At 47.1% G+C, this 12,176-nt stretch overlaps 1 protein-coding gene across 1 annotated transcript in view; it reads right to left on the minus strand.

Annotated features, from left to right (window-relative positions):
• The window catches only part of LOC119394202 (uncharacterized), a gene marked incomplete at its 3' end in the record, with an annotated part of 65,611 nt that overhangs the window by 13,288 nt on the left and 40,147 nt on the right, over positions 1–12,176 (minus strand). The window contains 3 exon segments of the mRNA XM_037661477.2: positions 24–94; positions 5,244–5,408; positions 6,006–8,013. Of these exon segments, the coding sequence (XP_037517405.1) occupies positions 24–94; positions 5,244–5,408; positions 6,006–8,013 (2,244 nt within the window).

A 12,176-nucleotide genomic window follows, 5' to 3' on the forward strand; every position in this document is an offset into this window, starting at 1 on the left:
ATAGGTAACAAGAAGTTATTCACCTGGGATTCCTTTTCTGTGCTGTAGCAGTCAAGAACCTGCTTTATAGACCGCATCGTGTTGTCCAATAGACCTGCACCCAAAAAGTACAGCATGAATGCAACAAACGTACAGACAATAATGCCAACCATATGAAAAAACTAGTCAGTTATTCGGCAACATGACATCGCATATTGTATGCAGAGAGAATAGGGGACAGCACTGCACCTGCAAAGTTGTACTTGTTGAATGTGATCTTCCAAACTACCAGTTATTAAGTACTAGTTCCCGATACGAACAACAGACTCCACGTATTACATGTTGCAGCACAGCTAAAAAGTATGGCGAAGAGTTGCCTGTAAATATAGTTTCTCCCTGCTTCCTTCTTTTCTAATTGTAAGGATGACGCCAATTTGCGAGATAGGCACATACAGGCACTGATAACAATGCAGAGAGCAACAGTTCATGTGCTACATGTACTATGGGCGACTTAAGATGCCTATACTCGGGGACAACTTTCTGTGGCAATGGAGCGAAAGCTACGGGGGGTGGAGCTAACTGCTCTGTGTTACTGTGCCAAAGTAGTTCCTGATAAACTGGTTTCGGTTTCAGTTTTGGCGTGACAGATACGCATTTTCCTACGGTTCTTTTTCTCGCATGTGCTCCGTGGTTAAGTGCGGTGGACCACAATCACTGAGCATGCAGGCATATTGGCAACTCTTTCCCTACGCTTAATTTGCTTCTAACGAGGGTACCACTCAGAACCTCCGCCTTGAGCTATGCAACAGTACGCTCCCTTGTGCCTGGGCGAACGCTCTCCTCGGGCTGTCACGGGCGCGCTCCGCGTCTGCTCGCCGCTACCGCGTGGTGGCGCTGCGCAAGTAGACTACGGGAAGCTGGCGCTGAACGGCCGCGCGTATCGCAAAGTTTCGAATTCATGTTTGCACCCGAGTTTAATTGCATTTGTGCTTGTTGCAGGCTTTCACAGGTACAGGGGCATGGAAAGCAATGCAAACATAGCGGCGTGCTGTTTTCATCACGCTCTAACCGTGGTGGCAATAAAAAGATGCTAGATGGTATTTTATTGTGTCATGGATGACGTCTCTTTTCAACAATCATCCAGGCTATAACTGCTTGAAAATAGATACGAAACAGCAAAGAATACAGATGCCGCACGTGCGTGTCTTTCCATCCCCGCTGTACATATTCAGCAGGCAGTCTGTCAGGCCATGCTGCCGGTTCGATACTTGCACTCGAGTTTGATAGTATTCGTGTTTTATTTTCCATTTCAGGCTATTGCAAACACCCCACTGCCTTAGTATGTCATACTGTTGTGTTCCACTCAGAAAATGGAACTGAAAGAAATTACGATTGCCTTTTTACTTCCCTTTATTGATAAAGAAAAAAAATCTCACAGGGTCCCTTATGCATTCATCTAAGACGACTGAAAGGCGAAAGCTATCTTCTTTTTCTTCTAGTCAATGTATTGAACATTCCCTGCCTCCCTCCGAGATATTTCTGCACCTAACGTGGTTTTCTTACAGCCTCAAGGATCTGAGGCAGTGCAAGCTTTCTGCGCATCAACGAAGGCACGCACTGCCTCCGTGATCGGCCCATTTGGCCAAGCGAAGGTGTAATATGACGACGTCACGCTGAGCGACGTCACGATGATGTCACAAAGTTTTATGATCTGTGACGTCATATGATGTCATCACGTAATTATTTCTTGCATCACTCGCGTTGACGCTGCCGACGGTCAATTTTCACGTTTGATGAGGTATCTATAAGGCTTTTGCTTTAATACACTATGCGGCTGTCGTTCCATGAAATTCCAGCTGTCACTGGTGTTCAGGAGAGGTGGCTTACAGTAATTAGGTGGGATAATTGGTCTCCTAATACATCTTCAAACTACACTAGAATATGCAGCCGTCGTTTACGACGGGAAGATTTCATAGAATATAAGAAGCGGCGGCTTAAGAAGGATGCAGTAGCGTCACTCTTTGCAGACTACCCTTCACGTTTGCAGCCCAAGCTAACAACTGAACCAAGCATGGCGAGTATGCCTAAACGTGACCGTGTAGCGTCCGAACAGTCAACCAATGCATGTATAGTACCAGCAGCAACGCTGCCTCGCGATCACCGCCATGTGCATGCAGCGCTGACATTAGGTCCTGAAGCTGAAGAATCAGAGCCTATGGACACCACCTTCACTACCGCGGTGAAACAACCGACAATCATTATGTACAGTGTCACAATAAATGAGTGCACAAGGATGAGCAGGCTGCTCCATGCGATGAAACCGCCCAGGTCGACAGCCATTCGGCCTCTCTACTTTGCTCACTACCGAAAGGGCCAAAGCTTAGAAAATGAAGATACCTGAGGAGCCAGATACTGAGGCTACAACAATCCGTCGAGCTAAAGACGAGCTCAAGCAACTGACAACAGGCAGCGCCATTTTTCACGCCTTTCACTCTGGCTCAAGTTGAGAGTCGGCACTATGACTTTATACTTGAACGACAGCGTCTGTTCACACACATCGGTCAGTGTTGCAGGAAGCGCGCGGCATATGTAGCTGTTTGTGTTTGTTTTTCGTACCACCACGATTTAACTGGTTTAGGCTCTGAAATGGTGGAATCACTTGGCATAGTTCTTCTTTTTCTGGCACCAGCTGTTGCTTTCTCCCCGGTGGCAACAAACGTAATTCTCGAAAGCTTTACGAAGGGAACGGGCAATCACGTATATCCCTAGAAGCAGTCTAGTGACATTCCAGGCTATTTAGCGCATGAACTCCAGGCTTGCGTGTAGTGTGCTACACCAGTAGACAGTAGCACGCATCGCGGAACTTTAAGCGCCCAAGCTTTCAGTATTAGCTCTTGGCAAATGCTGCTTTCGAAAATCGACTTTCAGACAGTCAAAAACCGACTCTCAGTCAAGCGAACGTAACGGTGATAAAACAATTTTCCGCGCATCACTGGCATGCGTTCTCTGGCATCGGGCTAACAGACGAAGCGCGAGCGTCTCGATCAAATGGCCGCGAAAGACACATGCCTCCGAAATTGGCTGGCTGCCCAGAAAGACAAGTGCTTCATGATTCCAGATTACAAGTTTTCATTATACTTTAAACAATGCGAATACAGCCGAAAACTGAACCATACAGCAGCTTCGAATGCAGCCACGGCATTCGTTTCCGCGAGCGACGACGCGACAACTTGTCTACTACGGTGGCGGCACCTGGCGGCTAAACGCCGCACTAACGCCGACGGTCGGTTCCCATTGCGCTCCGCTCCTTCGCCCAGGCACAGAAATAGAGGAGGCGCTGGTCAGTCTCACTTGAGCGTACGCGTTGCTGATCACTTGCTTCGTTTGTTTTGACAGCTTTTGGTTCTCAAGCTTCTTGAAAATCCTATGCGGCGATTGAAGTGGCGAGCTACCAGAGGAAAGCGGCTCTATCGACGGGGAGGCCATGTCAATTTTTTTTTTCTGAAGGGAACCTATGTGAAGCCAGTGGAGAATGCCACAACCAAAAAATCCAAAAATCTAAGAAATAACGCTGTTTCACATAATCTGGCTAATAATTTTCTGGCATTATCAATTTGAGGCTAAAAAATAAGAATTGTACATTTTTGAAATGCTTAGGTTACACACAGCAAATTATTTTTTTGTGGGACTACTTCCAGCTGCTCCGCAAAACTATCGAAATGACGTGGTTCGGCTCTGTAGTCTTGACCACATTGCCACAGAAAGTTGTCCTCAAGCCATAGTTGCTATCTTAAACCAGCTCTGTCCACAATTCATTGTGTGCGTCATAACGTCCGGCATGCTTTGTGTCGTTGCTTTTTGAGTAACATCATGTATCAACAATAAATGAGCACCACTATTAATGCCAACTGAAATATTTTCCAGCTGGAAAATGCTTGCTTTTTTTTCAGCTGGCAAAATTTTTCAGTTATGGCTGGATTAGTGAACCATAAATTTTCTCCCAGCTGGATAATCTTCCAGCTTAAAGGGGAACTCCGGTGCATCTTCGGCTATATTGAGATAATGCCGTTTTCAAATAGTATTAACAGTCCTGTAGCAGCTAGGGTGCTTCATTTTACTGAGACACTCGTCAATGATTTTAAATAAGCAATAAACGATGAGTCGAAAGCGAAACCGAAACAGGGAGCTGCTCCATGCTGGGCATGTGATAACGTCACAAAATACGCTACACGCCGGCACGGCTGGCCAGGGTAAACATAGCATATGTGCTTCTTCTTTGCACGAAAAACAAGCTGGCGATGTCATCCGACACGGAATCAAGCTGTGCCAGCCCGTCTGAAGTTACCAGCGACGAGTTCAGCAATGATTGCAGCTACTATCTGAGCGCGGAAGTATCGCCTTTTGATTTCAACTCGCCGGCGCGTGAAGTAGCAGACGTGCCCCACGTCGATCTCCACGTTGCTCAATATTGTGCGTGCTTAGTGTAAGACCTAATGTAAATGACGACTAACACGCTATGCAGCCAACAAAACCAAACAACTTTGCTCGCGCCGTCGTCGCCTCGTAGAAGAAAGCACGCGCTGCAACCGTCTGCTAGGCGAGGCAGGATTGCAAAAGAGTAAGCACGTTGCATCACATACACAGTGTGGCCCGCATTAACAGGCGTGATTCCAGAATTGGCTACCAATTTTTAAAATTCATTTTCTAAAAAACTAAATGACTTACGGTTGTATAATTTGGCACATATTATCAGGGTACCAAAGAGAACATATGTTGAAAGTTTACCTGAAATCGGTGAACATCGAAAAATCGCCGGAGTTCCCCTTTAAGTGACTTTTCGAGCTGAATTAAAAATTGCAATCCCAGCTGGAAAAATGCATTCCAGCAGCAGTGTTGAACATTCACGAGCGAAATCCCAGCTCGATGTTGACTCACTCGCGAATGTTTATCATGCCATATCTTTTGCTCAAATGGTTATAGAACATCCATTCTTGTGCTACTGCATACAGTTCCGATTCTAGATTATTGTGATATACGCTGATTTCCTTTTTAACTTTCTGAGTTTAGGAGAAATCTTGCTCCTCAGAAGGCACGCTCGATTCTAAATATTTTGTATCTTAAAAAAAATACACATTATACTACAGAAATAATTGCATATTTGAAATCGGAAAACAAATATAAATAAGCAAGTTTTGTTGATATGAATCAAGAATACTTTTTAAAATTAAAGAGCAGTGCGCCCCCCGTAAATTGCTGCCACTTACCCTTTTTCTGCTCAACGAGCTCTCGCTGGCTCCTGGACAAGGGTGACATACCCCACGATGGTGAGAGACCTTTAGGTGACAAAGTAAACTCGTGGGGAGCATGCTGGTCATCTTGGCTGCCACCAAACAGTAGCGTCATCTTCCTCGATGGCCTCTCCAGGGAACCTGCACAGCCAATTAAGACGAAAGCTACCTCAGCTTTTGAAATAGGCACACGTGTTTGTAGGAACATGTGCACGAGGCACCATAGGCGGCACTGTGCCACAAAAAAAAAAAGTGACTAAAGCTATCGCAGTCCTCATGCTTTACCACAGCACAATGGCACAACTTACGAAGTCTTAGGTCAAACATATTCGGACTTCAGTGGACCAAACTTTACCATATACAGCACGGTAAGCACATAAGTATCACTACACGGACACCTTGTGTGTAAATTTTTGCTGCAAGTGCTGCTTTTGATTAACAAGGCTTTTAAATATGGCTAAATGCAGTAATTTATCAAAAAAGTTATTCATGCCTACGACAATATAGGAACATTGTGGGCACAGCAATACGACAATGTAGGCATGACCCCAACGTACATACTGCATCAAGCAGTAGCTACACATACTTGGTCACGTCGCCTGGCACAATGCGCCGTTTCATCCGACTGTTTACAGCCTATGTTACTACAATTTATGTTCTAGAAAGACACAGTACTTGAAATTTATCTTCAAGAAAGAGATGCCCACAAAGGACTTTGTCACAACAGGTAGCACTGACCGTAGTTCGCCGTAGGACTCGAGCCGCACGTACACTTGCAGAAGGCTCCCCGCATGGACCGCATGTCATTTGCGTGAACGTTGAGGTCCTCGCTGAAGCTCACGGCCTTCTTGGCACGGCAAGACGAGCAGGTGGCCGCCAGCGGCACAGAGCGCCTCGCGTTCCGGCCTCCGGCACGCCGCCACGACCCCTCCGAATTGGTCCGGGACAGGGGCAGTGAGGAGTCGCGCTGCAAACCTCCGCTGCAGGCCAAGTTCGGACAGGGTGGAAGCAGGCCATCCATGTCAGGAAGGCCCTTGAGGAGACGCCGGTAGTCTTGCAGCGAGTGCCGCCGGTTGGCGAATTCATTCGAGGCGCCCGCAGAGATCCTGTCAACGTCTGCAGCGAGAGTGTCGCACTGGCTCCTTGGCCGACTGTTGGCCTCATCCGAGAGCTTGCGCAGGATCCCCCGTTGTTGCTCCGAAGCGAGATTTGAGGAAGGAGCCGCATGGCGGAAGTGAGATACCATGGCCTTAACTTCAGCGGGCAGCAGCACACTCAGCGAATCCCAGTCCTGAATGTGACTCAGGTTGCGCCGGGAGAGGTCCTCGAAGTCATTGCACGACTTGGGTCGTCGCCAGTGAGGTTCGCTGCTGTGGGTGCGCCTGTGCAGCACGGGCGATTCGTTGGGCGGCACCTGCGCCGACGCAGCAGTGCCATCTGCCGCTGCTTCCGACGCACCAGGCTGCGGCATCTTGTGCTGCGTAGGACGAAACACCAGGTCAGGCTTGTCCTCGGCTGCAGCCAATTCCTTCAGGAAACTGAGATCTGGAAGGGAGTAATTTGGGTAGCAGACATAAATAGATCTCTTTTGCTCCCCGTCCTGCTTCAAGATGGCTTCTTGTGGGCGCAGCGTCAAGTTGAAGCTTCGCTGTCCCGACACTGCTGCCGACGTGTCATCGACAGTGTACAGCCAGTTAGAGTTCTCAGCCACGGCCCCCTCCACGCTGGTCTGAATGCCACGATCCCGAATGTGCACGGGCACTTGCGTGCTCGAGTGCCTCATTCGAGCTATGGCCGTAGGCGTCTGCTTTCTCCTGTTTCCGCCGGCACTAAGGAGGAACGTCTGCCTGTGAATCTGGTCAACAGAGTTTTGCCGGCTCACGTAGCCACTCGAGAGGAGACTCGAAGAGCGTGCGTTTCGGCCTTCCTCTCCGCTTCCGCTGCTGTCCGACACTTTTCTCGTAGAACCGGATCCCGAGCCGTCGTTGCAGTTGAAGCGCTTGGTCTGCGTGCTGCGGCTGGACTGCCGATCGTCCGACTCCGCAGCCACGGCATTGCTGTTTTTATTCACTGTCGTGAAGACGTTCTTTATCCTCTCTTTTCCCAAGGGGCCACCAAGCAGTGCACCACTCTTGGCACAGCGCAGTGAAGAGTTCACGTCGTTGTTGCGCCGCTCGATGACTCCCGCATTGTCTGAAGACGTGCCCCCGCCACTGCTCAGCAGGTCACGGCTGTCCTTCATTGTCTCGTCCCCACTGGACTCGAACGGTTCTTCTTCCTCGTGGATGGGGCTCCTCGCATTAGCAGGCTTCATGCGTGCCTGCACCGCTTCCACGAGGCTGTCCTCAAAACATTGCGACGTCTCCTCCTCACTCTCCGACGTCGCCATCCTCAGCCGTTCATTGTCGTTGGCAGCCGTGGGTTCCACGTTGTTGTTGTTGGCCTCCCTGCCCACAAGGTTGGTGCTGGCCCGCAGCACTTTCCGCACCAGTGGTTCCACGGGCTTTGGCGGAGGTGGTGGGTCTTCGCTGCTGTCGCTCTTGGAGTCCATGGAACCGCTGGAGTCCTCGCTGGACGACTGCAGTTGGTAAGCAGCAGCGCCGTCCCGTGGTGTGGTGACAGAATCCGAATTTTCGGAATGGCTGCTGGAGAGAGAACCTCCGCTGCCAGCCTTGCTTCGCATGAAGAGGCGCAGCAGGGACACGGACCGGGCATCGGGTGGATCAATTGTGCCGTGTGTAGATGCCTGTCCCGAAAAAAAAAGGCACTTGTCTATTAATGGCACACCAAAAAGTGCACATAACAGGGCTTTTGGCAGGCAAATAAGATAAGAGCACTGCTTTAACACCTTTTGTTCACTGCCCCTCAAGTAAGATTTTTTCGTTCAATTGCATGTGCCTAAAGCAGAACCAGAACCTGATGGCAAGAGTGACTGTTTCACACTTGGTAGACGATGCTGCCAAAGCTGCAGAAGTAGTGCAGTTTTGGAAGTCTCACCAGCCGACCCCTTTTGTTACACAGTCGTTTTTAACTGAGATGCTTTCTAAATTCTAAGCAATAACTCCTACAACATTTTTGCAACTACCATCTTCAGGATGTGAGGTTACATTGAATCAAGCAGTTTTGTGCCATCAGGCTCTCAGTATGCGATATGCGCTTTGGCTGTGAGTCCTAAAAGTGCATGCTGTGACCACTATTACAGAAACATGCCATTTTATCAGCTTAGTAGTCAATAGGTTCAGATCTGAGACACCTTCCAAGTACTGATAACGATACATTTTGAGTAGGAGATGTAATGTTAACACTAGCCATGCTACACATAGCTAGCTACTTAGTATCTCTCTTCCACACGCGATGCGCTATTTTTTGTCACGAATTAAAGCTCTGAGAGAAGTGAGCCTACACAGCATAGCCTTCTATACATGCAAATGCGTAACAGCCCTATGCATAACAATTGCCTAACGTAAACTAAACTAAGTGAGGTCAACTGGTAGTCTAAATGTCTCTAGAAGTGTTTCAGTGACAAAGAGCAACCACCTGTTGTTAAAGCTTCCCATGTAACAATGCATTAAGGGGTGACATGGCAATGAAAACAACTTTGGTTATTTATGGGAATAAATTAACGAAATTTAGCATGCAGACATGATTTGTTATGCTGACATTCATAAATGGAATTGGGTTTGAGCTACCTGTTGCAGTTTTTGAGTTATAAATTTTGATACAACATTATTGTCATCCCCAAGCTAATTAATTAATTAGACAATTTTCATCAAGATATTTACATAAACATATTCACACGGGCCAATTCGGAGCTACAAAGCTATCGGTTTATTTTTTAATATTGAAGTAAGCACATACAAATTTTTTTAACATTCTACGCATATTTTCTTTTTAAAACTTTTGCAAAAAAGAAACTATAAAAACCTGTATGATGTGCAGAGAATATAAAAAGCTTTATAGCACTCACCAATGTTTCGAGATCTAACTGCAAAAATCTGAATGGTTTTATCTTTAGTTGTTCTGAAACGGCACAGGGATAATTGACAGCAACTGCATAAAAAATTTAAGCTGAGTAAATGGAGCTAAAAAAGATGGAAGTCCAAAGCTGAGAAACTGAACTCTGAACATGGTTGGCTCTATTTTACATTAGAGAAATGCAGAACTGTGGCTACCTTGAGCTTCAATCTCTCCTCTTTACGATGACGGCAAGGTGGCGGCACTGTGCCAAGGAAAATCTGCAAGATTTACACCTTCTGAATCCCGACTTTCTCACAGTTCTTGGTGATATCCCACAAGTAAAGTGCCTCTTCCTCAATTTCTGCCATGTATTTCATACTAATATTTCACCACAATGTAAAAGAAGGTCCTTTGTCAAATTCTGCAACTTGCTGAATGGCCTCATTCAGGACAGAGTTTCCTTTAGAAAGGAGTGCTTGGTCACTTTCGATTTTGCAAATATCATTCTGCTTAAAGCCGGAACTAACGAGTTCATTTGCACTAGAGAGCAATGCTCCGCTTGATTCCACTTGGTCTTCCAAGACCTTCTGGTCATTCTTCATCAGCTCTCTGTGGTGGTGGTAGCAACTTCTATGACTTTCCGTTTTGGGGCACTTGTTTCATTGCTGAGCCTCATGCATATTTTGCCCTGGACTGCTTGACACTCCTGATCAGTTCAGCAGGAAGGAGAACTTTCGTAGCATCACCACTGTAGCGGTTTAAAAAGCGACTCCTTATTTTCCGTATCTCATTGATTCTTGCGATATTAGGTGAGCTGCGCCCCTCAAGAAGGTTCTTGTTCACGCTAAACCTTCGTTCAACGTCTGCGCCTCCATGAGGCGAAGAAAGGCACTAAACAGTAAAAAAGGACGCAGCTGTGCAACGGAAGCAACTTACGTATGCTCATACTGATGTGAGAGGATAGCCTGCCATAGCTTGGACGGTCACAATCAGAAAAAGATGATCACAGTCTTACGAGCAGCTGAGCACATGGCCGACGCAGTAATTTGCCACAGTAAGCGCAGAATCCAGGCGGGAATGTCGCCAGACTGAAGGCACCTTCTATATTCGAAATACGAAACCATGCAGCGGAAAAAAAAGGGGATGATTACATCATGTAGCCGGACAGCCTTCGCGACCTGTGCTCTTGTAAGCTGATTGCTGCAGGGTGGGTGCTCTGACGTCTAAGCAAGTCACATGCTTGCGCAGCAAATCATAGAGTAAAACCTCATTAATTCGAACTGAGTTTTTTCGAAATCTCGCATAATTCGAAGGATTTCTGTGATCCCGTATTTTGCAATTTAAATATGAGTGGATAATTTGAAGTGGCGGTCAGTACCAGCCCGATCAATTCGAAAACTTTGGGTGCCATGTGCCAATTCCCGATCCCGATTTCGCCGCAAATCCACAGAAACGATGGCCCTTAGGAGCCACAAGGCAATGCACTGTAGTGATACTAATGAGCGACAGGTGAAACACCCCAGCATCGCTGCTGCTAGTGCAAGAAAAAAAAAAAGCGGTCTCATGGTCAAATGAATTGTGTGCCTGCGGAAAAGTAGACATGCTTCACTGCAGCACAGCGGTGACACGCGGGCAGCTTGTCGCACGCTTCTTGCAATGTCCAGCGCGTCATGATTTACCTACTCTTTCTGAGAATATTAGGAAATTAATAAAAGACGGTCTGACGGAATTCGCGGTGTATGCGAACCTCCGATTGGCAGTTGCTCTGGTAATTTGCGCACTTGCACTGCTGGCGAAGTACTTGCCTGCAACGTCTACTTCAAAAACTCAGTTCGAAAACTTGAATGATCATGTTTTCCAGCCAGAACACATCGCGAATTCCGTCACACTCATAATTATTAAATTCTGTATTTTACCAGAAAGAATGGGTGAATGGTCGGATTATGACACGCTGATGCTGCGAGGATTAGGTGACATGCTGCCCGCGTGTCACTACTGTGTTGCAGTGAAGCACACCTTTTTCCGCAGACACACATTTCAGTGACTTTTTGACCCGAGACACTTTTTTTTTCTTTTTTTTTGTTTTTTTGCGCTGGCAGCAGCTAAGCCCGCCGCTTCTCCGGTTAGAAGCAAATTGGGACCGGGTCTTGAAACATACCCCGTGGAGCCACAAACTAGGAGGCACAGCAACGACCACCTCTGATTACCTTCAGTAATTCAAAATTCCTTGCAACTAGCTTTTTGTATGTTTGGTTAATTCTAAAACCCACTTAATTCGAAGATTTTTCATAGTCCCAGTGACTCTGAATTAACGAGGTTTTACTGTAGTTCTATGTGTAATTGCCTTACGATTGGCAGGGTTGAGGCATTTGCCTTTGTTTGGCAGGCACTACGTAACAACAATACGTGATAAATTAATTCCACTCCGCTTGCACGTCGTGGCCACCTAAACAGGTGTCCAAATATGCAGCAAGTTTTGTCGGTACGACAGTCACGTTGCATGATCAAGCAGGCATCGTCAGGGACGCAGTCTTCAGTGAGGCAGCGCGCCATACGTAGCCATGACAACATCTCATTCGGGCCAATTCTCAACGTTCCTGGCATCGCCAGTCCGGCGTATCTGCATGGAGTAGGCAGCTACCTGGCAAGCTGAGAATGTGGGACTATACAGCCCCAGTAGAGTCAGCGCGTCTTAGTCCACTGTTAGATACTTTTCCTAGTTCCAGTTTCATACAGAATGCTACATTCAATATCGCGGATGAAGCAGAATCATGCCGCTGTCAGGTTCTGCTAATACTTGACAGAAAATGAATTAGCGGTTGTCGGTTTCTGCGTTTTGGAGCAGCGTGGCGCAATTTCAGGAAATATTGCAGTTTCAGCACAACTTGGCGCAGGAAGTCGAAAATGTAGCATTTTGGCGCAATTGGTGCTGCTAGGTACCCCTGCACCGAG

This window comes from Rhipicephalus sanguineus, chromosome 5 (assembly GCF_013339695.2).
Source record: "Rhipicephalus sanguineus isolate Rsan-2018 chromosome 5, BIME_Rsan_1.4, whole genome shotgun sequence".
NCBI classification, from domain to species: Eukaryota; Metazoa; Arthropoda; class Arachnida; order Ixodida; family Ixodidae; genus Rhipicephalus; species Rhipicephalus sanguineus.